Source organism: Arvicanthis niloticus, chromosome 17 (assembly GCF_011762505.2).
Source record: "Arvicanthis niloticus isolate mArvNil1 chromosome 17, mArvNil1.pat.X, whole genome shotgun sequence".
NCBI lineage: Eukaryota > Metazoa > Chordata > Mammalia > Rodentia > Muridae > Arvicanthis > Arvicanthis niloticus.
The window spans coordinates 22,686,995-22,708,551 of record NC_047674.1 but is presented as its reverse complement, the minus strand read 5'-3'; the positions used below and the strand labels follow the sequence as shown (position 1 = coordinate 22,708,551).

The window sequence follows — 21,557 nt, the reverse complement described above, 5'->3', positions numbered from 1 at the left end:
TGTTTTCATAAATATGATGCCCAGTACAGGCAGTGTTTTCAATGCTGACTAGTCAGCCATTGGCAGTGATATACCGAAGAGCAAAGATCAATAGCCATTGGATATTAAAATGTGTCAACAAAGACAACAGACTTTATGGATGCATTCTGATGTGGTGAGCTGGAGGTAGAGTACTGGGAGGAAGGGATGCTTGCCTGCTCTGATCTGAAGCCTCTTCACTCCCAGTATGGAAGCTGACAAAAGATCTTTCTGAGATTCTAAACTGGATTTTCTCACCTAGAATATAGTGACCACAGGGGCATTGCGAGTCTAGAACAAAGTAAAGAAGACATAGTACTGACAGCAATTTGTCTCCACTGGGGGGGGGGGGGGGACCTGGTAGTACAATTTGGTTCATGACCTTGAGTAAAAAAGAAAGGGGTAGAGTATGACAATAAGAAACAGCAGAAGATTTCACCTCTCCCCCAAAGTATTTTTAGTATTAAAATCCTGTAATTTTTCAGCCTCACATTTCACTGATTGCAATTCATTCAGTACACTTTCCCATGCCATCGGTTGTATGAGACATAAATGCCACAAACATTTCTCTGTATGTACGCTGCCGCTGCGGGTTACTTTAACCATAACTAGCTCTTGAGACAACGTAGTGCAATACTAATGGCAAAACCATCAGTGTCTACTACAATTAGCCTCGTGAATTCCAATTCAAATCTTATTCTCTGTTAAGTATAAGATGCCTCTGTAGTTTAGTCACTATAACCTTAACTTTATCATTTAAAACTAGCATTAATATATGCCTAATTTTTATTATGCTTTGGAGAATTGATACAAGCTGTGCCCATCAACTGCTCAAAACAGGTTATGGGACACTAATAATTCCTGATATTATTATGTTACTGATGTTGCTAGAAATATTACCTTAATTGCAATAATCCTTCACTTCAGTGTCACAAGATAAAAGGGACATAATGCCTTACCAACTCATTTTCCTGAAGAATATTCTGAGCTGATTACATCAGTCAAAAATTTCAGTATTTGAGATTTTATTTGTTTGATGACTAGTTTGCCAGTGACATTGTCAGTACATAGGTTATTCACTAGCTCCTTCATGCCTTTATTTTTATTATATTTTATTTTGTTTTTTATGTAGTAATAAGACACAGTATTAAGGTTCATTACATTTTTATGCATGTACATGATGTATTTTCGCCATTATCACCCTTCGTTACCTTCTATTCTTCCCACACATGTTGATGTATTTATTCCCATGTAGTCCCTTTTTCTACATTCATTTTTTGTTTTGTTTTACTTTATTTTGTTTTATAAAACATATCAATAGAGTGGACTGAGGAGAGGTTTACTAATATAAACAACAGTGATATTTTTACATAAGTATAAATATACATGCAGACACAAAAATTCATGCATACAATGACTGCACTTACAACAATTTTCTCAGACAAAAATCCGTTCAATTAGCTACCTAGAACTTCAAATGAGTATTTATCTGCACACTGCACACAGTAGAACAAAGAGAGAAGAAGGCTAGACCATGGAGGAATGTATATGTGCTATTTAAATTTACCTTTTAACATCTTTTATTCCCATTTCTGTGTTTCTGAGAATACTGTCCGAGAAAAATATTTTTCAGTTAGTGCAGTTAAGGAAATTGTTGGATTTGTGTGATTTAAAGTGAAGTGAAATCTTCCATTACATAAAAAAAAAAAAAATCTTTAAGAGTGGCTTTCTGGAAAACATTATAAAATATCTAGACATTTGTTCACCCATTCACTAATTTTAAGAGCATTTATTGTATAATTCTCTTGTTATAGAAGTTGAGGGTACAAGAATTAACAAGAAGGTCCCTTTACTCAAATAACTCTATCTAAAGAATGTAAAATAAGACACAATTGTATCTACGTTTTAGTAAATAACACATTGTTGCATTCAATTGTGTCAACACAGGGTCTTACTGTTTTCACTTCTCAAAGACACATGGTCACAGAACATGTAATTACCCGATATGGTAAATACTAATTTAAAAAATCATGTATTTTTAAAAATTGTATTCATTTACACTATCTGTTAAGAAAACAGAAAAGCAAACACATAGGGTTGAATTGAGAAGCAAACACACAGTTTAACTATGAAACATGCAATATTTCTAGTATGTGCCTAGTTTGTATATTGAGGGGAATAGGCACATCAAGAGAGAAGAGTAGGAATTAGTGTGTAGCCTTGAGTTTTGTATCGTAACCTAACTCTGAAATGAAGGTGTGGTTATAATTCTGTGAACACAGATATATATCAAAACTAAGTTTAGACATATGGAACAAACAATAAAGCTTCAGTACAAGGCTCAGGTGTAGACTTGCCTGATGATTCTCTCATAAAACATTTTCTGAGTCAACATGTTGTTAAACAGAAAGAACTCTGAGGGAATAATTAAGAATCACACACTCAATAGATTAGAGTTATATTCATATTCTCCACCACACACACAGTTTAAAGGCGTGCCAAGGTTCCTGTAATTTCTTTGTGTGTGGGTTGGGGTGGGTAGGAGAGTGTTTTTTAATCTTCTTTTTCTTTATTCTTCTCTCAAACAGTACATGCCAATCCAGCCTCTTCTCCATCCCCTGCCCTCCCCTCTTCCTCCTCCTCACCTCCCTCTCCCCTAAATATATTGCTCTGCCTTTTCCCTTCAGAAAAGAGCAGGACTCCCAGAGGTAGCAACAGAATATAGCAAAGAAATAAGACCAGGCACAAACCCTCATATCAAGGCTGGACAAGGCAGCCCAAGTAGAAGGAAGAGTGTACCATGAGCAGGTTAAAAAGTCCAAGACAGCCCATCCCCACTGTTAGGAGTCCCACTGAAAGCAGATTGTGTACGCAAAGTGTAAAACCAGGTAAAGTACCTGATTACTATGCATAAAATTCTTATGTTAAATTCTCAGCACCTCTTTTTGTAATTCCAACACTAGGGAGGCTGAGGAAGAAAGGCAAGAATGCCAGGCCACCCTAAACTACAAGACAACTATGAGGACAGCAATGCACAGTAAAACACTACCTTAGAATAATTAATTTAAAAGGAGGAATAATTCCAATCTAAAAGTCAGAACTATTTTATGTTCAGTTCTTAAAATAACTCAAGCAAGAAAGCAACACATAACCCCATGGACAGCACTGATGACATCATACCAAATGCCTCTGATCAGCCCGAAGACAGTGGATTTGAAATATTTTTCTTCTATTTTTATCACAGGTTGATGACACCAGTTCAGATAGCTTCATCATGGCCTTCATTAAATTAAATAGAAACAGGTCATTATTTTACACTCTTTGTAGCATCCTGGGTTTTATAGTTTTAAAGAGATTATTTGGTTTTTTGTATATAAATATTGGCTTATACATTCGTGCATGCATCACATGTATGTCTGGTTTTTATGGGAGGCAGATGAGAGCAAATGCCCTGTAACTGGAGTTCCAGACAACTGTAAGCCACCTTGTGTGTGTCGAGTACTGAGCCTGGTTCCTCTATATGAGCTTCAAGTGCTCTTAGCCGATGAGCCATCTCTGCAGCCCACATTTATTTATACTTAGATAATTGTATAGTGTTCATAAAGTAACCGTAGAGTCACAGTTAACTCTATCTTTTAATATTAACATAAAGCGCTATGAAGTTGGGCTACATCTGTACTTTGGCAAAATGTAAGTTACTTTGTAGAAGACATAGATCAATTCATAATTATTTTCTCTGTGATGGTCTTTGAAGGGCTTGTGTTTTGTTAACTATGAAATAAACCAGACTTACTAGTGAATATATGGACATGTTGAAAAAAATTACAGCTCCCATCCACTCAGGGCTCTTAGCTGTTGTTAATTTCAAGTTTTATTGGGGGTTTATGTTAATGTATATTCTTCATAAAGTTGATCACATCCTTCTAAAATATATTTGGAAAAATAGTCAGGAAAAATAATTGGGCAGAATTGAGGGAAAAGCCATGAATGTAAAAGTTTGTTTTTAGATTGAGTCACCAGAGTGAGCCACGAGGGGTGGTGGCTTGTTATTGTAAAGTAATGGGCTCATGACACATGAGAGGAGATGGCTTCCTGCTGTAAAGGAATGGGCTCACCTAGAATTCATCTTTGATGCAGAGAGTTTAAGCCCAGCTACTTTATAATTGTAACATTCAAGGTCTCCTTATAAGGATATGATAGCACAGTGTACAGCCAGCATACACAAGGAAGTTCTCTACTGTTATTGCAAATCTGTTTCTCATCATTTCTGGTTTATCGGATGAGTTAGATTTATATAAAAACTCACCATAAGCCTATCTGAATCAATGCTTTGTATTTGGCGTCACATGCATTTTGTAGCACCAATATTGACATTGTCTCTTTTCCATCTTCTACAATAGAGTTCTAATACATGGTTATTTTAAGGGTCACCAAACCATTTAAGTTGAAATAATCTTCAGGAAAGAGTGACCAGAGAACAACAATATGTTTTCCCGATTTCAGTAACTGGTCATAACAATAACAATGTGGGTGCATTCCTCTATTTTCTCATGTTCAGTTCACATATTAATCATTTCTCACTCTACGTTTATACACCAAGCATGGCACTTACTTGGTGTTTTCAACTTTTTGTACTATACTGATTATTCATTATTGTATCGGTTTACTGTATTTTCCTTTGTAGTGTGATCTTTTATTTCTACAAATGCACTACTTGTAAATATTGTATGTGTGGAGAGCCACAAAATCTCTGTCTCAATGACCCCTTTCTATAGGTGGTTGGACAACAGATAATCATGTTCATGTGCTAAAAAATCTTGAGTTATACATATTGTCATTTTTATTTTATGATTCCCATGTACTATCAAATATTTTCCATTTGTGTTTTGTTTAAAAATCCAAAGCTATTTCTTTAAAAAAAATCTTTTCAGTGGCTGCATGAAAACAGGTAGGTGTCTTCTGCTTCAGAAACTAAGTGTAGACAAGACTGTAGAATTCAATTTTAAAGTCATAAAGGCACTGCCTTTACATTGCATTCTGTCTCCTGAGCATTTGATAACATATTACATGCTACTTAAGTGGCCATTAAAGTAAACATAATTTATATCTGTTTTATTTCTCATTTATTTAATGTTGAAATGCTCCAAACGCTTATTGCAGAATAGTTCTTTTTTAGTTTTATGTTGTACACATTTGGGAATTTTTTCAAACATATAATATAGAGATTTATTATTGCATACAACACACATATATACTTATACAACATACATGTATATTTATGTAGATTATACATACTTAAGTTTACAATGCATATAGAAAGTTCAGAGATATATTATGTTTCAGTGTCACAACTAGAAAGGTCCTAACCAAATAATTTAAATTTTATTATTTCACCATGTGGTCTTAGAGAGGGAATGGGGGTTTAAAACTAGCATTTGGAAAGATGTTCATCTTATGTAAAAAAATCTTGTAAACTTTAGATGTAAAGAAAACCTAAAAGGCATGACAAAGGTTCCAGAATAATATATACTCCTTGCCTCCTATATGTGTAGCTTGCAGTACTATCATTTATTTAACATAATTAATGAATCAATACTGATCCATTTTAATCAGCTAAAGGCTGCATTTCATTTCATTTTCCTTATCATTTATCCAGTGTCTTTCTTCTTCCTAGTTCCTTCTAAAAATGTACAGCAATTATTGTTAATCAGGAGGTCTCTTCAGCCTTCTCTAGACAGCAAGAGTAAGAGAATTTCACTGATAGTGGCTGGCCTTGACAGAGTATCAGAGTCCTTGCCCTTTATTGTGTAGATTGTCTCTCAGGTGAAGTTCAGCTGATGCTTTTCTCATTATCCGAGACATGGACTTGTCCGTGAGAGATATGGGAGGTCCACGTGGGTACCATGCTTCATCATCACAGCTCTTCATGCTAGCAAGTCGCTTGCCACTGTCGAACACCTACTGAAGGTTGTTTGCCAGATGGCTCCTGAGTTTGGGTTTCTATAAGAAAACATAACAACGTTTCATAAACTTTGTAACTTATAAACCAAATGAAATATTTATCACTGGCTTTTAGGCTTGTATCTATCGACCCATTTCTCGCTGTGTCTTCACCTTGTGAAAGGGAGAAAGCTTTCTTGGGTTTGTGCTTTTGGGTTTTTAGTTCTGTTTTTGTTTTATTTTGTTTTAAGATCAGTCCCATTCAGGAACTATCTTCCCCTACCTCTTGCCAAGGTCTCATGTGTAAGACCATCAAGGAAGAGGTTAGTATTTCAATATGAGAATTTAGGGATGGCAGATGCTAAGGTTCAGAATGGATTTCTCCAGGAGTTCACTTTCACCGCTTTTCTCCACTGTACGATTCAGACATTGCTGTGTGGCTCACACACAGAAGTAGACATTATCATCTCACCTCCTGGATTGGAAACTTCACTTGATTATACTCCATGAATTTATTATTTAATAATATCATCTCTACTGTGTCATGTTTATAAAATTCCTGCCCTAAGGGATACAGAGATGGCTCAGTGGTTAATAGCACTCACTGAATGATCTTTCAGAGGACCTGGTTTAAATTCTCAGCTCCCACTTGTCATCTCACAACTATATGTCCAAAATCTGACATCCTAACACAGACATACATATAGGCAAAACACCAGTGCACATTAAAATTAAAATCTTGCCTCAAAGCTTACTGGGGTCATAATAGCTGGACAACAGTTTTATAATTATCTCTTAGGATGTAAGTATTTAATGTAAGCATGTAATTATTACCATATGTATACATACACATGCACACACATACACACATATTATATGTATATGTAGTGAATATAATAAACAAGATTTCTTAACTAAATACCTGAAAAGAAGTATGTGTTTGGTGCACTGATTTTAAATAAAATTTAGCACTATATCTTCAAAGTTATTTCATATGAGGGAGAGAAAGAATGGGATTTTGAAGCTGTATTTTAACAAGATAAAGAGACTTTATTACTAAAGATAAAGCTTGATAACTTATAAGTAGTATTTTTATATGTTTTATAAATGTAGTAAATATACAACTTACTACAGCCCCAATACTACATAATTTCCTAACATCATAAAGAAAGAGATTTTCATGTCCACAATAGTAGCACTGGGTTTTACTGTGAGAATTTAAACATGTACCTAAGCATGTCATATGTAAATTGTAATTATGAAGGTAGTTATCTTCTCACATGAATCACACTCTGTAACACAGTCATTTCATTTCATCCTCACATTGTTCTCTTGGCTCTTAAGAGAAAGAAAAGCTGACTGATAGCTGATTTAATGTAAGAGTACTCTATATACTAGACTGCATATATTTGTAAGTGTAGTTTACAGTGCAATTTGACTTTGAATTGGTAACCTTCCAACCACAGAAAGTTGAATGATCTCCAAGTACCCAGCTCTCTTTTATGGCGTGGGAAACGTGTTTCCAGGAAGCTTCATGCGCTGCACCATGGCAATGTATTCTGCTTATTTTACATTTCTGCAAGGAAGAAATGTATTAAGTTATTAAAGCACTACAGTCTCATCAGATGTAGAAAATTAGATAAGAATTGGTTTGAAATATCATCCTGAAGCCATAATGCCAAGCTTGTTGACTTTATTTGGTTTATTTTAACCTTTCAGTCATGGGGGATATTTGCTTCAATAATTCAATGTAGCCTTCCCTATTTGAGAGCATGATGGGCTTACCTCATCACTTTCTTTCTGTGAGAAATTTGATTCCAAAGACTGTTATCAATAGCCATAGGAGTACACATACTCAATGTGCAGCTGTCTAGGAATATAGGTATTAGTGTATGTTCAACCTATAGTCCCGACTAACCCTTCTTTTTAACTAAATTGACTTGATGAACTGTTGAACCGTCTTTGCTAAGTTTTTTTGTTTATTTGCTTTCTTTTCTTTGTAGAGTGTAGTGATTTCACCTCAGATGTTTGCTGGTGTATCAAATATTTGGATAAAAAAAAAACTCAGGAGAAAGTTATCAGAGCATGTATCCAAACATAGCATGTGTACCAGAGTCACTTCAGCAAGTGTAATTATTTAACATACATGTGCTTGTTTCTAATTAGAAAAAAATGCAAGTGTTTAAAATATATTTCAAGAATGAAAATGGTCCTAAGCAACTTTCTAACATGTCATTGAAAAAGTAGTTCCTATATTTGAATTTAGATATATTGGGAACAATAACAAAATGGAACCAATCTAAAAACTGGAATTTGAAAAATTGTTTAGAAAAAAATAAAAGGTATTTCTTCCACATTGTGGTCTTTTAAACAAACATTTATTTTCTTATTTAGTGTGTGGGGGGGTAAGAAGGAGGGAGGGAGGGAGAAAAGGAGGGATAGAGGGAAGAAGGAAGAGAGGGAGAGAGGGGGAGGGAGAGAGGGGGAGGGAGGGAGGGAGGGAGGGAGAGAGAGAGAGAGAGAGAGAGAGAGAGAGAGAGAGAGAGGAGAGGTCATAACCAATGATTGTAGAAGTCAGAAGAGGATCACTCATGGGAGTTGGTTCTCTCCTACCCCATGCATTCCAGGATTGAATGCAGGTTATTGGTCTTGGAAACAAGCATTTTTGCTTATTGCGCCATGCCATCGGTTTTATTGAGGGTTTCAAAAATATTTTCAGAAGTATTTATGTCCACAGTGTTACTAAATCATGTCATGATGTTTACCAATTTAAATAGAATATTTATTTATAGCATCTGTGCTTTCGGTTTTTGCTTCATTAAAGAGTATTGTATTTTATTAATCCATGTTAAACATTGTTTTTTTTTAAAAAAAAAAATAGGTGTAGAAATAGCTGAGAGTTTTTGAAATAGCTTCAAGCACAGTGCAAAAGATATGCTTTCATTCCATCGTTTTCTTCTGTATTCACTCTGTTTCTTTTGCTAGGTGGCATGCATGCAGTGGTTTCATGGAGACCATACAATGCTTGAGATGATTGAGAAAAAGCGTTGCTTGTGCAAAGAAATAAAGGCTAGACAGAAAACGGAAAAGGGCCTTTGCAAACAGGATAGCATGCCAATCCTACCCAGCTGGAAGAAGAACGCAGGAGCAAAGAAGTACAGTCCTCCACCATATTCTAAACAGCAAACGGTATTCTGGGATACTGCCATATGAGCGTGTATTGGCACGAGCTCCACGTTGCTTAATTCAAGGGAGGTCTACTTGGTCGGTCTTGTGATAATTAATTGTTCCATATATTCTTTGTTGATGTGGAATACCACAGGAGGCTGTGAGTACTGTGGTTTACCAGATAAAATGTGTTTGTCCTTGTAGTTAAGGCACACTTACTTATCCTGGATTATTTTGAATCCAGAATATATTAAATTGTAAATATTTTGCTAGTTTATGAGTGACACCCAAAATAATAATCATTACACATATTTAAGTTGCAGAAATATCAGAAAAATTTACTAGGTGATATAATTTGGTATGAAATGGTTTGTTATCTCTTTTATATGTAACCCCTGGATGCCTTTTCTTATTAATTTTTGCATTTAAAATGTCTTTGCTCTCCTACCCACATTTGGCTTCTATAGAAGAGCTCACAGGTATAAGTCCTATTTAAACACATAATATGTGATCTGGTGCTAGCAATACAAAAGTTGAATATCCTGTTTGTAAAGATTATCTGCTGCTTTCTAAGTTTGTAAGTGATTGATTGGAAGTAAATGAAAGTATGACACCAGTCTGAATGCCCATGCTACATGGACAATCTTTTCTACAGTGACTTCATAAAGATTTTGTTCATATCCTTGTGTCTGCACTTAGTATTATTAGCAAGTCAGACTATGGAGAAAGGTAGTAGGATGTATTGGGTATTGGGACATTGCAGCAGCAGACTTTCCTTCATAAATGAGGTTTAGGGATGTGTATCCTTGCAGCATTGATCTGATTGGAGGAGACCAGGGTTCACTGTGACATTGGAAGTAACAAAGATTCAAACCAGTAAGAGCACAGCTGTTTTCAAGAAAGGGGAAACAGAGGCATCGTAAACATAATATTTTTAAGTAATATTTTACAGGCATGGTTTTCCACAAGAAATAAAGGAATAAACATTCGTGTTACCAGTTTGAATATTTTAGAATACTACATGCCAACCTTCCTCAAAATTTAAGTCCATTTATGGAAAAGTATTTCTTGCCAATCCTTTAAGCTAATTATTAAATTTTTGGGTCATAATCTTCTGTGCATAACTATGTACCCGTTCTTACTGATTATGACACCGTGACCAAAGAATTATGACCACTTCATTATTTTATTTTGTTTTAAGGAAGATATAGGAAATGCAGGGGATCAAGGATAGGGTGGACTCAACCTTATGTGGTGGTAAAATTTAAGTTAAGAAATTTAATTTAAGAAAAATGGTATATATCTTTTAAAAGTAACTTGTTAGTTGAAAAATATTGCCACGAATAAATAAAAATGAAACTATCACATATATTTTGTATATTTAAATTACTATTTATGCTTCCTAAAATGGACAGTATGCAGTTCTTCAGTAACAATCAATTTAGTATTATATTTCTGAGAGGAAAAAAATGTGTGTTTGATGTTATTATCATAGCAGTTTTTCTCATAAGGGTATTGACAGCAATAGCTCCAATGCTGCTCAATAAAACCAAATATAACAGAAGTTAAGGAATTTTTGTAATCTATATTGATAAAAAAAAATCTAGTAATTCTTTATCAGTAATAGTTCCTTGAAGAGAGTTTGAAATGTTATAACATAATTTTTTAATGTTTTATAATTAATGTATATTTTGATGTCCAATTATAATGCTGAAAGAATAAGGGAAAATAGTAAGTGGGAGCATGTGTTGTGTGTGAGTGTGTGTGTGTGTGTGTGTGTGTGTGTGTGTGTGTGTGTGAACAATCAGTGGGAGAACTGTATATATAAAATGCTTAAAGAAGTTGTAAGTTCTGCTTGTACAAGTAAGATGGAGACTAAGGTGAAATAACAAATAAAGAAAACCACGGAGATCTTAAGCAGTGTAAATGGATACCTTCGCTATGTTTCACCAGCTATGTAGATTTATAATTCAAGCCCAACAGTCAATACAGCACAGATCTAAGCGTGATGGGAACATTTTCAGATAAAGAATAATTGAAATCAAATGTGTTTATGGCCCAAGTTGCTATCTTAACTTGAGCTGTTTACGACCTCATAGATTTAAGCCAACCAAACACAAAGCACCATCCAATCTGTCAGCATTTCTATGATCTTAGTGCATGTGGGTTCTGGCTATTGCAGAAAATATGACCCCTCTCCTGACATTTAAAGGTAGGCAATATATTTCTAAGTGTGTCTTTCAAATGCTGATCTTACACATGTCATTCTGAATTAGGCAGAAGATAATTGTTAATGTTGGTCACTTGTTCAGAAGGAAACAAGTACTAAAACGATTTGTGTTAGATTCAGCCATTCACATGTGTTCTGTCATGCTCATACTATGGCCACATGCCATACTCCTTCAAATGTGTGGGGTTTTTTTTTTTTTTTTAAGGAATTAGCTTTTTTTGACAATTTGTATGTAGGCCACCATTTCCACTTATTTCTCCAAATCTCTCTCTACATGAGCAAGAATTGGAATATCTGGAAAAAATGGCTTCACTTGGATTTGACTTCAGATCTGTTACTTTGTGCCTATACAATATTTAATTGTCCCCTGTGACAATTAGCTATTCTATAGTCAGCTTCTTCTTTGTATCAAGTTTCTCTTTGTTATGAGAAAACTCATTAGTACATAGAAAAAAAATCATGCTGACACTCTGGTGGTAATAAATTAGGGCACTTCACTGTATGAATCTGGCCGGAAGATAACCTGCAGCCAGCACATGAGGACATGATAATGCTCATATCTATAGCAGTGCCAAAGAAAAAAATCATATAAAAGCATGGTTATCAGGCCAAGAGAACTCATACTTATGACAAATAGTCTATTTGCAGCAAATGTTGTAGAAACAGATTTTTATTGGCTGTCAGTAAGACGCTTTTATGTGTGAAATACTTCCTAGTAGAGAAGACACAAATTTCTGTAGAAATGATGGAAGGAAAGAGTAAAATACTGTGTTTTCCTCATCACAGATGCCAGCGCTACATGAGAAATCACACTTTACAGAGACACTGCCAATATCTCCCTCTGTATGCTATTGAAGCAAAAGTTTGAGGTAAAAAGTGATTTTTGCAAATAAGAATGAATTTTCAGCCATGTAATAATTGAGAAAAAAAAGCAAACCTCAAGAGCTCAATAACATATTAATTTAGAAAGGATATACCTTTGAACAGAAAATAATGGTTTGGACATAAGATCACTTTTCAAAATCGTGACAGTTTTGAACTGTTGACAAGTGATGAGATTTTGTTAGAATGCTTCTAGAAAATCGAGATATTGACATAGGTGTGTTCTTGTCTACACGCAGAATTTGGTTTGAGTCTTTTGAATAACTTAAGTAGAAAGTCAACACACCTGAACTGACCCGGCTAGTTACTGTTCTAATAAAGTCATCAGAATAACACAACTACAGATACAACCTTTATATTACGAAGGCTTGGAAATTAACCATGCTTCCACTTGACATTAAAACAAATGTTCCTGATATTAATGGAGTAAGAAATTTGAGGTAAGCTATAAGTCTCACGTGAAAAGGGACTGTTGATAGGATTGACTATCCTCTCCCCATGGACTGTATCCGAAATTCTAATGGAAGATAAAGAGAATTGCCACATACATTGTATAGGAATACTTGAAACACTTTGCAGATTTGGAATAATAACTAACAAATTGCAGAATGTTGATAATTTGATAGCAATCCATTGTTTTCTTTTTTTTAGAAACTAATTGTATCATTTAATTATACAGTTTCAGGAACACTTAGAGTTTAACGTGGAACTAGATATGGTCAAGTATGTAATCATTAATATTTTCAAAGTGAAAAACCAGTTGTTTCCAATAGCATACACAATCTCACATATTTGGTGGTTTTTAAGTGCTTATATGCAGTGTTCTTGTTGTTTTCTGGTCAAGTGTACAGTCAAAATAAAAGATGAAAATATACTAAATTTATGTCTGAGTATAGCATACGTGTATATGTAAGCCTCTACGTGTACATTACAATATGTACTGCTATCTGTATAAATCAGTAAAGGATGACACTGTTTTATCATGTTAAATGTAAACGTTGTAGTTCGGGGTTTGGATGGCTAAAAGCCCTCTCATATTTGGATCAATTTTATTGGCGCAAAATGTGTATAATCTGGGAAAATGTCTGGCTACATTTTATTTAAATATTGTGAAGCTTCAGATTGAAGGAGAAACATTTAAAAAATATTGTTGAATTTATCACAAATAAAAATCTATGAATAACTCTTCAAAATATTCATTTGTTCCCAAATATAACTGGGCTTGCCCACCCTTAAAGCACTTATATTTAAACATGTACACACTCAGATACAGAATACATACTGTATATAATATATATGACAATGTTTAGTATGCACTCATTTTGTTTGGACTTACCATTTATAGTGTAGCAATTTGTGTAAGTGCACTGTGATTATAAAAAGGATCAAAGCACAGTACAGTCACACTTTTGTTATCTTGCACTAAAAGCGTGTTTACGTATTTAGAATTGTATGTTTACTTTCTTGACTTTTCAGATATTTGAAACAAATAGCTATGAAAAATTATATGAACTAATCTGGTTTTTTTTTAAGTGGATAATGACACTACATTTTTAAAAGACAGGGTTTTTAAAAGAAAACCATTAAACATCCATTCCAACACTAACATGTTTACCATATCTAAAGATCTGAATGTCATATTGCATTTTTCATAACTCATTAGCAATGTCAGGTATGTGCCTGAATATTTGTGCAAATAAGCATTAGATAACAAATTTCTCTATTCATGTATTCCTAGGCATTTCTATATACATAATAATATAAACACTGATGTTTTAATGTCTCTTAATTTTTGTACTTGATTTTTTTTAGGTAATATGTAATTATATATGTACTTTGATACTACTGAAGTAACCAGATGTTGTTTGAAAACAAATTGATTTCTCTCTAGTGAATTGACAATATTTTATGATATTTTGTGCTTATTTATTTGTGCTCCCGTGTAATTATAATAAAAGCAATAGTTTAAATTAAATGGCAGTCATTTCTCGCAATTATTCACTAAGAAGCAAGATTAAAAGGTCAATAGAGTTAAGTATATTCTATACATGTATTAGAATTTCAGTGTCATTTAATAACTTATGTAATAAACATTCATGTTCAAAAGATTTAAAGAAAAGCACACCTTCTTTCAAGTTTTTAATTTGTTTGTGAGATCATATGAAACTTTAAAGCTTGCTACTGGTAAGTATCAGTGGCCTTAACTCTAGGCCACATGACACCTTCTGTCCTTAATAATAATTCAGATTCTGTTCCAAGACGATAGAGGCATTTTGACATTTCATTCTATTTCATCACCAACCAAAAATCAGTCCAATTTAATGCTAGAACATTAAAGAATAAAATTCAACAACCCCCTAGCTATACTTTAAAATAAGATATTTAGCGGGATGGTATTGAGTCATGTTTTCTACTGATCATCTTTCTAGAAATAACTTGAAGGAAATAATGAGTCAGTGCTTACTGTTGTCAGGATGTCAGTAAGTGAAATATTTCTCAGTATCTGGATCATAGTTTGGGGCTCAATAATTTTATATAGACATATAGACATATAGACATATAGACATATAGACATATAGACAGATAGATAGATAGATAGATAGATAGATATGATAGATATGATAGATAGATAGATAGATATGATAGATATGATAGATAGATAGATAGATAGATAGATAGATAGATAGATAGAGACAGATAGATAGCTATTAGTACGTATTATCCTTTAATGGTTGTACAATTAATGTAAATTTCCATGTTTATTTTTAAGATTTATTCATTTTATATGATTAGAAATTTTCCCTGAATGTATGTATGTGAAGCATTTGATTGCCAATTGTCTGTGGGGTGAAAAGTATACATTGGATGCCCTGGAACTGGAGTTATGGATGTTGTGAGTAACCATGTGGTCCTTTGTAAGAACAACAAGCACTCTTACTTTTTTGAGTTTTTCTCCAGTTTCCCATGGCCATTTCTTAAAAGGAATCTAATTTATGGCCACTGTTTAACTCAGCCCTTCTAAATATTAAACTGTTCAGTGTAGTACTCCACCTCTTGGTGTAATAAGATATGACCATTCAACGCCTTAAAGCACCCACCACCCCTCTAAGCTTGCATCCATCCTAGTCTATGATAAGTTACCCAGATTTTAAATCAATGAACTCTTTCATCATCATAAGTACTTTTTAAATCAGTATTTCTTGCTTTTTTAAATCAGACCTTAATAAAATTATGTTAAGAGCAACAGGTGAATGATCAGTAAACAATTCCCATTCTCTTCTGGTGACATGTAGTTTAGGAATATTTACTAACATGCAGGTGTTTGCCCAAACATGACAGAAAAGGATATTAGAATGAGAAAAGTAGAATCACATTATATGGCTTAGAAAAAAAAAAGATTTTTAATGATTTTCCTGTACAGAAAGACACCTGCCTTAGTTAGGGTTTCTATTACTATAGGGTATCTAATTTTTATTACCAAAAGCAATGTGAGAAAGAGGTCAGCTCAAAGAAGAAGAGCCTCGGGTCACAGTGCATCATCAAAAAAAGTCAGGGTAGGAACTCAAGGCAGAAATATAGAGGCAGGAACTGAAGCAGGGGACACAGAAGAATGCTATTTACTGGTTTATTCCTTTGGCTTGCTCAACTTGCATTCTTATCCAGCACAATACTACCTGACCCAAGGTGATACAACTCACAATGGACTGAGCTACACAAGATCAATCACTAAGAAAATGCCGACAGGTTTGTCCACAGAACAATCTTTTTTAAAAATTTATTTATATCAAAGCCTGTCTCCCTCCACCCCCACCCTCATTAAGGCATCTTTTAAGTCATGGTTTCCTCTTCTCAGGTAAATCTAGTTTATTTCAAGTTGACAAAACAGGACAATGGATGCTGACAACTTCACATACGCGTGCACGAGCGCGCGCACACACACACACACCTCACACACACTATCTAATAATAACTTTTTATTTCTTGTTCATTTCTAGGATTTCATATTAATAACAATATATTGGGGCTGGAGAGATGGCTCAGTGGTTAAGAGCACTGATTGCTCTTCCAGAGGTCCTGAGTTCAATTCCTAGCAATCACATGGTGGCTCACAACCATCTGTAATGAGATCTGATGCTCTCTGCTAGTGTGTCTGAAGACAGCTACAGTATATTCATATACATAAAAATAAAAATAAATCTTTAAAAAATAACAATATATCAATATAAGGCATATTCCAAACTTAAAAAAAACTCAGTCTTTACAAAATCAAACATTCTAAAAATTCAGTCTCTTTAAAACACCTAAAATCTCACTAAAATATCCAAAATCTCTCAACTGTGGGCTTCTGTAAAATCAAAAGACAAAGGATAAGCTGATTATTTCTTAATCAATGGAAGAAGCAGGGCACAGTCACAATCAAATCAGAGCAAATCCAAACTCCAACAATGTAATGTCATGCTCATAGTTCTAAGATCCACTCAGAATCCTTGATAAAATATTTACATAGTTGCTGTCCTCCATGGTCGTCCCATGGTACTGTCATCTCACAAATGCTGGTGTCTTTGCTGGTGTCCTGGCTTCTCCCAGTGCCAAGCCAGATGTTCTCCATGATCATTTCATGCCTTCAAATCCAAGACCACTGGGTGATTCTAACATATTGCCAAGTTCAGCTGATAGTACAAGGTACAGCCTTGATCCTCTGGATCACAGCTTCTGTGTGCTGATCCCAAGGAAACACTTCCTATAATATTTTTTCATCAGTGACTCTGGTTGCTTTTAATTACAACTGTTTCTTTAGACCTAGTTGACCAGTATCAATTGTCCCAATAAAGCAAAATGTTTACCTCAATAGTTCTGGTCTCTTATTAATCAGAGCCAATTCTTCAGCCCCAGATAACCAGAACCACAGATTGTTATTTATAAATATTTAATGCACTCAATAGATTCTTCAAGGGACTTTCAAATTTTCTTCTGAAACATCAGAAGCCAATCTTCCATTGTGACTTCCATCAGCATTTTCTTCTATGTTCCTACAGAAATAGATCATTAAGTTCTCAACACTCAATGGCTTTTCTAGAGCTAAGTGGCAAAGTCCTGTCTTTTTCTTCCTTTTCTTTTTTATTACATTTAATTTTTTAAAGTCCAGCCACTGTTCCACTCCCAATCCACCTTCCCACAATTCCTCATCCATTCCTCCTCCTCATGTCTCCAAGAGGATGTCTCTACCCCCTTCCGGGCCTCTGCACTCCTTGGGGGCCTCAAGTCTCTCAAAAGTTAGGTGCATCTTCTCCCACTGAGGCCAGATCAGGCAGTCCTTTTCTGTATATGAGTTGGTTGTAGTGGTGGTGGTGGGGGACTCAGACCAGCTTATGTATGCTGCCTGGTTGGCGGCTCAGTGTCAGAGATCTCAAGGATCAGGTTAGTTGAGACTCCTGATCTTCTGATGGGGTCACCCTCCTCCTCAGCTTCTTCCAGCCTTTCCCTAATTCAACCACAGGGGTCTGTAACTTTAGTCCAATGGCTGGATGATGTAAGTATCTGCACCTGTGTCAGTCAACTGCTTGTTGGGTCTCTCAGAGGACAGCCATGCTAGGCTTTTGTCTGTAAGCACACCATAGCATCAGCAAAGTCTGGATTACTCCATGCTCTCAAATGACCAGGTCTATCACAGTAATACCTTAGTTATGGTTTCTATTTCTGTGATGAAGACCATAATCAAAAGCTTACAAATCTCAGGGTACACTCAGGGCATCACTGAAGCATGTCAGAAAAAGAACTCAGAGCATGAATGCAGGAACTGAAGCAGAAATCATGGAGGAAAACTACCAACAAGTGTGCTCCTCTTGGCTTGCTTAGCCTGCTTTCTTATATAACCTAAGACCATCTGCAATGGCTGAGCCTTCCCACATCAGTCACTAATAAAAGGAAATGCTCTATATGGTCCTATAAGCTGAACGTATAAAGACGTCTGCATCGTGTTTTTCTCTTAGCTGATAATTCTAGCTTGTGTCAAATTGAGCAAAACAAGACAACACTCATTCTCAAGGACGCATCTTGGTCAGGTGCCAAGAATAAGAGGTTGCAGAATCCTCAGCTATAAATGCAGCCCCTATAAGACATCATATATCCTCCCTCAAGGTGTCAGGGATCACCGAGGAAGAGAAAGTAGTCAGATCATGAAAGTAAAACAGACAGTGGGATGACTACAAAGAAACAGTCTTTTCAATACAAAAGGGGGCAGTTATACACGTGTACTCACAATGTGAGATATGATGGTATGAACAAGGCCTGTGCAAGATTAAACCACACAAAGTTCCAGCATGAAGAGGGGAGGGGAGCACAAAACTCCACTCCCAATGGAGGAGCCATTGACAAATGTAAGCTGCTAGGAGAGAGAGAGAGCCAGGTTTCTTTAAATGTTGCCACTGGTAGGTCAACAATTTTCCAGTGGATGGTCACACATCCGAGAATATATGGGTGAATATATGGGTGCCACAAATAAGACTTGGTGAGGAAAATAAAAGAGACTACAAAGTTGGGTGGACAGGGAAAAACAGCTGGATCTGGAATATAATTGGGGCTAGAATCTGATCAAAGTACAATGTAGAAGGATTTCAAAGAATTCATAAAACTGAAGATAAAGGATTTTAAAGGAGGCATCCTGAGGTAAGTACATAGATGGCTTAAAAATAAAATCCCACAGGTGATTCTAACATATTTGAGAATAAAAGCAGAGATTCTCAAACTTCATTGCGCACACTCATTACATTGAGATCTTCTTAGCAGGGGCATTGGAATTATAAAGCCTGAGGTTTGACACCTCTTCCTGGATTCTAGAACACGCTGATTCTTTATTCCACAGACAAGTCTTTTGAGCAGCCACAACTAGGTCTGTCTTCTCTGCTTTTGTTTAGGAAGACATTGGCTTCCTATATCTACTGCAGAGGAGCAATAACCAGAGAGAAGCTCAGACACAGGTAATGATTAAATCTTAGCTCTGTCCCCAGTTATCCTTAGATTGAGAAACATGAACCCGTTTCACCAAACTATGATAATGTTTTAACCTGTGAAAACACAGAACATCCACTTTGGCAGATTTGCATTTCAAGCCTCGATTCTGGGGTCCCACTATCAGAGACTCTGAATTTATCATGGGCTTGGTATCAGGACCAGAAAAATTTTTTTCTTTCTTCTTCTCTATTTTTATTTCTACTCCCACAGTTTCCCAAGGGACTATAATATATAGGCGGTATTGAAAAAGCCAATCATAGAATCACTCTATACCATATGTAGTAAATTACATGATTTTTTTCTAGAAATAATACCTCAGTCTACAGAGCTAAGTGAAAGAACCATCCTTTCATATTTCTCTTCATCCGAACTACTCAAGATATGAGGTGATGATATATTTTAAAGCCAAATATCTGCTGTTATACAGAGCTCATAGTGTGGTGTCTTTCTTTACTCAGCAGCAGATATGGAATCAGCTCCTTAGGGTGGAGTCCTAGAGGTCCCACTCTGCCTCTCATGTTATTGTCCACTTGTTTCTATGGAAGGAGCCCCAGAGGCATCTTTTCATATCTATAGGACACAGTAATCTAAAGGTTTTATTACCCAACAAAGTTCTGTATTAAACTGGCTGACTCTGTACTCTTTTACGGATGTGTGAGAATCAGTGAAATGGAATTGAAATAAACAATACAAGCAACTTGCCTGACAGGTTTCCTAATGTGCCCCTGAAGCCTCATCATAAAGATCAGATGACTGAAACAAAAAGAGAAGGAGCAAGAGTATAGAATAGATGACATCAAAGAGAAGTAAAATATATCTATGAAGAAACTAGTATTAAAAAAACATAAAGAAAACCCCAATTATGTTACAGAATTTTCTAGAAAAGTTAGCTGATGATAGACTGTGCTTCATTTTGAAATTATTGCTGAGTGGTAAAGAGCTCTTAAATACACCCAAGCTCCCGATTTCATTGTCTAGAAGTTGGATAGGTTTTACTAAGAAAGGAAATAAAAACCAATGATTCTGCAGATGGCAAGGAAAGGGATAGACTCGGAGAAATTGTTTGTATCCTAAATATGTAAAGACCTAAATAAACCTAACATGTCAAGACAAAAAGCAAGAAACAAACACAAAACCAAACCAACCAACCAAACAAACAAACAAAAATCCCAAGCCAGATGTTCTGTTGCCCACTTGTAATTCCAGTACTCTGTAGGTGGAGGATGGAAGATTATATCAACATCAGGAAGTCCAAGGTCTTCCTCAGCTACTTAGAATAATTGAAGTTAGTCTAGATTACACAAGACCCTTTCTCAGAAATAAAATCAAGGGCCTGTAAAGATAACTCAGTGGTTAAGAGTGCTTCCTATTTTTATAAAGGACCTGAGTTTGATTTTCAGCTCCTATGTAGAACCTCAAAAATATTTATAACTCTAGTAGTAGAGGTTCTAACACCCCTTTCTGACCACCACAAGCACAGACATATAAGCAGGCAAACACTCATATGCATAAAAAATAAAATCAGTATGAAAATTCAAAAAAATTAAAACATTCACAAGGAACATATCATCAGGAAATTCATAGTAGATGCAAATAAAGAAACATATAAATTAAGTCAACAATAAAAATTACAAATTAAATGTCACATGCAGATATTGTAGCTCATCAGAAACATCAAAATTTAAATGACTGATAGGCATTTCAAATAATGATCAGACAGGGTTAATATCCATTCCCATGGAATTAAAAACTGTCACTACACACATGTGTAAGTCAGTTTGCTGCCACTACTTGGCATGTGTGAACACTTGGGTGTGATTTATGCAAATGGTTGGATTAAAATTATATAAAAACTGATCAGTATGTGTCACGGTGATATAAGCCCCAAAAATGTTAGTAGTTTAAAACACAAGGGGGATTTGCTGCCATTTGCATATAGCTCTCACCTCAGGTTACTTGGGAGTCTTCTTTGTGTTCTATCTTGGATACAAGTACATATACTAGTCTGGACCCTTTTACTGTAACTGCAAAGAAGAGGGGCTCAGGTATGTAGACGGCTCTGAGACATTCCACCATAGGATTCATGCCTCTTCATTTACATTTTCTGCACATGAATATGTGCCGTGGAGAGTACTGAAAACTAACTCTTGTGCCCTTATGAAATGTGAGAGATATAGGAAAAGAAAGGTAGATTATGTTTTATTGTTCACTATTTTATTCTTATCTGATTCTATAGCATTTTAAATTTCCATTGTTACTTTGAAAAGATGTGTGTATCCATGCTAGCGGATACTGTTTTAAATGGTAA

The 21,557-nt window shown here is 35.3% G+C and overlaps 1 protein-coding gene across 6 annotated transcripts in view; it reads left to right on the top strand.

The window, feature by feature from the left end:
• Positions 1-21,557, top strand: part of Nyap2 (neuronal tyrosine-phosphorylated phosphoinositide-3-kinase adaptor 2) — a 270,048-nt gene that overhangs the window by 234,658 nt on the left and 13,833 nt on the right. For 5 of the 6 annotated variants that reach the window (XM_076914927.1, XM_034521092.2, XM_076914926.1 and 2 more), the window contains one exon: positions 8,944-14,344. The exons of the other annotated variant lie outside the window; for it this stretch is intronic. In XM_076914927.1, coding sequence (XP_076771042.1) covers positions 8,944-9,171 — 228 coding nt within the window. In that variant the 3' untranslated portion in view covers positions 9,172-14,344. Of the gene's footprint in view, positions 1-8,943; positions 14,345-21,557 lie in introns of those variants that run through there. 6 annotated transcript variants of the gene reach the window in all.